General features: G+C 31.0%; 1 protein-coding gene and 1 long non-coding RNA gene across 2 annotated transcripts in view; both read left to right on the forward strand.

Annotated features, from left to right (window-relative positions):
- The window catches only part of LOC107622055 (probable pectate lyase 5), a 9,019-nt gene extending 6,775 nt beyond the window's left edge, over nt 1-2,244 (forward strand). Inside the window, exon 4 of the mRNA XM_016323985.2 lies at nt 1,830-2,244. Coding sequence (XP_016179471.1) covers nt 1,830-2,051 — 222 coding nt within the window. The 3' untranslated portion in view covers nt 2,052-2,244. The remainder of the gene's footprint in view (nt 1-1,829) is intronic.
- Nucleotides 1-4,243, forward strand: part of LOC110268037 — a 16,880-nt gene extending 12,637 nt beyond the window's left edge. The window contains exon 3 of the long non-coding RNA XR_002356052.1: nt 4,105-4,243. This is a non-coding gene — a long non-coding RNA (uncharacterized LOC110268037). The remainder of the gene's footprint in view (nt 1-4,104) is intronic.

The raw sequence follows: 4,610 nt of genomic DNA on the forward strand, positions 1-4,610 counted from the left end.
ATTATGTTATTTGTATAAAAAAAATTAACTATTTATATAAAATATATGTTAAAATATAAAATATATATTAAAATAAATTAAAAATTTATGTATATATAATAACTGATTTGATCTTATATTTTTTATATACACATAATATTTTTTTTTAATTTTTAAAGCGTGTAAATTGATTACTTTATCTTTCTCAAATATAAAGATCGATCATACTCGTAACATTTCATCAATTGTGATGAAAAACCACACCTGCTTCACAAAATTTAAGATATTACAGTTCATATTTAAAGAACTTGTGGAGACAATTTTATTAGCAGGTAATTTTTTTAGAAAAATGATTTTTTTTTTTACAAAAATACTATTTGTACACTAAAATTAACCACTAAAATCAGTCACCAATATATATTTGCGTATAAATATATGTGTAGTTTAATTTATTTTCAATGTGTATTTGTATTCTAACATGTATTTTATGCTGATAGCTGATTTTAGTGGCTGATTTTAGTATACACGTAGCATAATTTTTTTCTTTTTTATTGTTTGTAAGACTCTTGACCACTTAAAAAAGGCGAGAGAAAAGAGTTTACAGCCTTTCAACTAATACAAAACAAAAACTCAAGACAAGTATAAAATCCAAAAGTATTAACAACATAAAAACAAAAAGCTAAGCTTAAAACCAGACCAATCGCAAGTAAAACCTCAGAAACACAAAGGGAAAGGGAAACTAATACAATTTGAGTCAGCAGCAAAAAGTCTCCATCTGTAAAGGTAGCAAAACTCTCTTTGTGTCACTAGTTGAAGTCTTATAGGACCCACTTGCTGAAGCAAATTTGTCAATTTATTTCTCTGGAAGTTCAATCTCCATAAGTTGTCCCCACACTTCTTATACCAATTTAGTTTTAATCACCAGTTGGTCTAAAGATGTCAAAGATTCTTCAAGCACAATTTGTATAAGCATCTCCGGTTCATTGACAAGAGCCTTTAACTCTTTAACATGTATCATGAAATTCACATGCAGCGCCAATAGAATATTTTCAGAATTTAAAATATATCCCAACTGTCATACAAAATCCTTTGTTGTTGAGGCACTCCCATTCTTTTCAGGGAAATAAAATCTCCTTCCAAGCCTCATCCACTAAGGTTATCTAATTTTGAATAATAATCTTTTGATTTCTAACTTTTTAAGTTATATATTCAAATGATTGCCATTTTCTTTTACCACATTTGACATTTTCATGGTCACACCAAAATTCAAAGAACTCTCACTCCCCTCGGATTCACCCACTTAAAAAGTTTTAAACCACAAGATAGAAACATAATCACAATGTAAAAACAAATGATTCCCGTCCTCCTCCTCTAAGCCACACAACGTAAGGTTATTTGATTTCCAGCCAAAATATTTATACTGACAAATCTCTTCATAGTGTTCAACTTGTCTAGAACCACCAAGTCATGTGTCTTCCCAAAAATTGTATTAAAGAAATTATCTTTTTGAATATTTTTTATGCGTTTCTTTAATAAAATTTTTTTATGGTATAAAAGATAATTTTTTTTTTATCTTTTCTCCATTCTTATTATCACTTTTAATACTAAAGGTACAAGATATGATGTGTCTACAAAAGTGGTGTATATAATAACATTACTCGTTTGCATATAAGCCGAAGTTTAATGATAAATTGTGCTAGTTTTGAAAAAAAAAATCACCATCATGAATATTCAAATGATAGATTGAAACATTTTTTAAAAGGATTTTGTTCACATGGTAAAATTTGGGGACTAGAGTGCAATTAACGCATTGATAAAAGAACTGAATGTGCATATATGAATGATTTCAGGTTACGAAACACTTTGGTTCATCAAAAGATGAGTGGAAGAGATGGAATTGGAGATCTGAAGGGGATTTAATGTTGAATGGTGCCTTCTTCACAGAATCTGGAGATGGAGCACCTTTCTTTTATGAGAAGGCATCAAGCATGGAAGGAAGACCAGCCATGTTAGTGACTTTAATGACAGCAGGAGCTGGAGCACTTGCTTGCAAAAATGGACAACTCTGCTAGATTGCTATGTTGTTGCTTTTTTGGGCACTTAGGAACTGTTGTGAAATTAAGAACAGTAACTGTAAAATGAATACTAAGGAACATCTAAAATAGTTAATTTTGGGCACTTAGGTAATTCAACTACTTCCTATTAGAGTATTCGCAGTGTAGTGCGGTTTGATTCGGTTTAAAAAAAAAAAAAAACTTATCTGATCCCATTAAAAAAATTTAACAAAAATGCTATACAATTAATTTTTTTAATTAAGTTCAATTAAATCAAATTTATGTCCCTTGGTATGTTCTCCCTCTTCTTCTACTTTCTTTATCATCATTATTATCGTCGTCATTATCATTCCCTTCTTTTATTTTCTTCTCTTCCTCCTTCTTTTTTTTTTCATTTGATTTTTTTTCTTTTTTCTTTTTCTTTCTCCTCATTCTTCATTATCAACATCACCATCATCTTCTTTTTCTTCCTTTTCTTAATTGAATATCACACAATTAGTTTAACGATAACAAAAGTACATCATTTAATTATAAATGATACATGAATTTTGTTTGAATGACAGAAAAAATCTTCGAAGTACTACAAATCTAGAATCTTGACTCACTCAACCAACAAAATACATTGAAATATATTTTAGATTCAAAAGACACATCAAATTATTACAAATGATACAAGAATAGCTAGATCTCTCATATATAGTTCAATATCATGCCATCAATTCAATGATAACAAAAACATATCATTTTGTTAGGAATGACACAAGAATTTTTTATAAATAACATAAGAAGTCTCTAAAGAACCACAAGTCTAAAATCTTAACTCACTCAACGAACAAAATACATTCAAACGTCTTTTGGAACAGAAAAATAAATCAATTTATTACAAATGACACAAGAATACTAGACTACCTCTTATATGTGACTTCGATATCATTCAATTAATTTAATGATAAGAAAAAACACATCATTTAGTAGGAAATGAAACATGAATTTTTGGTGAATGATACAAAAGTCGTCAAATTAAAAGACCACAAGTTAAGAAATATTCTGATAACTTTTAATTAGTTAAAAAATTTAATATGTCATAGTTAAATTTTTTTTGTGTCACATTCAAGAAATTTTGATGCTATTTTTATTTTTGATAACTTCTAATTAGTTAAGAAATTCCTTGTGTCATGTTTAAGAAGTTCATGTGTCAAAATTAAGAAGGTTCATGTGTCACGATGATGAAACTTGGATCAGAAACTATGAAAGCCTTGAGAAAGAGCTTGAATAATACTTCTGTATGCATTGTGCATGAATCAGAAGAAGAGAGCTACAAGAATGAGCAAAATCTTGCACAATAGTTCTGACTCTTACAAAACTCCAAAATAGTGAAAAGTTAGTTATATATACTGCAACTAAAGCTAACTAACCCAAACTCTGTTTTATTGAATGTATGCCTCCTATTTACATATATACAAGTAACATTCCCCCTTTAAGTTGTTAGTTCGGAATAAAATTAGCAACTTACATTGATCAACCTGGAGACTTCCAATCCCTAAGCATGCATTCATCTTACAAACGATACTGACACATGAATTTATATTATTCTAATTAACAACTTTCTATTATTTACAAAGAAAGAAAAGAAATCCCTTTAAGTATACTAATCTCCCAATGAGTCTTCTGTAGGTTGAAATATCTGCGAAAGCTGGTGCTGAATCCTTAGCCAACTTTGCTGCATAGTCCATTGGGGTCGTGGCTGGTTTACACTCTAACATCTTGAACTCAGTGAGCAAATCTAAGACATATTTGCGCTGATGAGCTGAGATGCCATGACTAGCTCTGGCTATTTCAAGTCCCCAATATCTTTTATTTTGAATGCATCATGTAGTTGTTGTTTGGTGGAATTGATTTTGGATACATAATCTCTAGTGAGAATAAGATCATCGACATACACAAGAATAGCTGGGAACTTTCCATGATTAGATTTGGTGAACAAAGAATAGTCGTGCCTTGATTGACACGATCCCAAATTCAAAAATATAGAGGTAAGTTTGACATTCCATTGGTTGCTCGCTCGTTTGAGAAGCTAAGGCCCTTAGGTAAAGTCATGTACACTTCCTCGTCCAAATCCAAATCACCATGAAGAAATATAGTGTTTGCATCAAGTTGTTTAAGGAACCATCCTTTCGATGCTGCCAAGGCAAGAAGGATTCGAAGTGTGGCCATTTTTGCCACTGTGCTGTATGTGTCGAAGAAGTCAAATCCTTTGTCTCTGGTTGTATCCCTTTGCTACCAACCTTGCCTTATGTCTTTCAACACTACCATCAAGCTTGAGCTTCAATTTGAAAATCCATTTACAGCCTATTGGTTTCTTTCCAAGAGGTAAGTCAGTGACTATCCAGCTCTTATTTGCATTTAAGGCTTCGAGCTTAGTTGAGATAGCATATCTCCAACAAGATTCGGTCACTGCTTCTTCATAATGATGTGGCTCAATTGATGATGCAATACTCACAGATAATGCTTTATGTGCAGTTGACAGACTATGATATGACAAATGTTTTGAAATAGGATACCTACAATTGGGTGATG

The sequence above is a fragment of the Arachis ipaensis genome, chromosome B10, assembly GCF_000816755.2.
Source record: "Arachis ipaensis cultivar K30076 chromosome B10, Araip1.1, whole genome shotgun sequence".
In the NCBI taxonomy this organism is placed as follows: domain Eukaryota; kingdom Viridiplantae; phylum Streptophyta; class Magnoliopsida; order Fabales; family Fabaceae; genus Arachis; species Arachis ipaensis.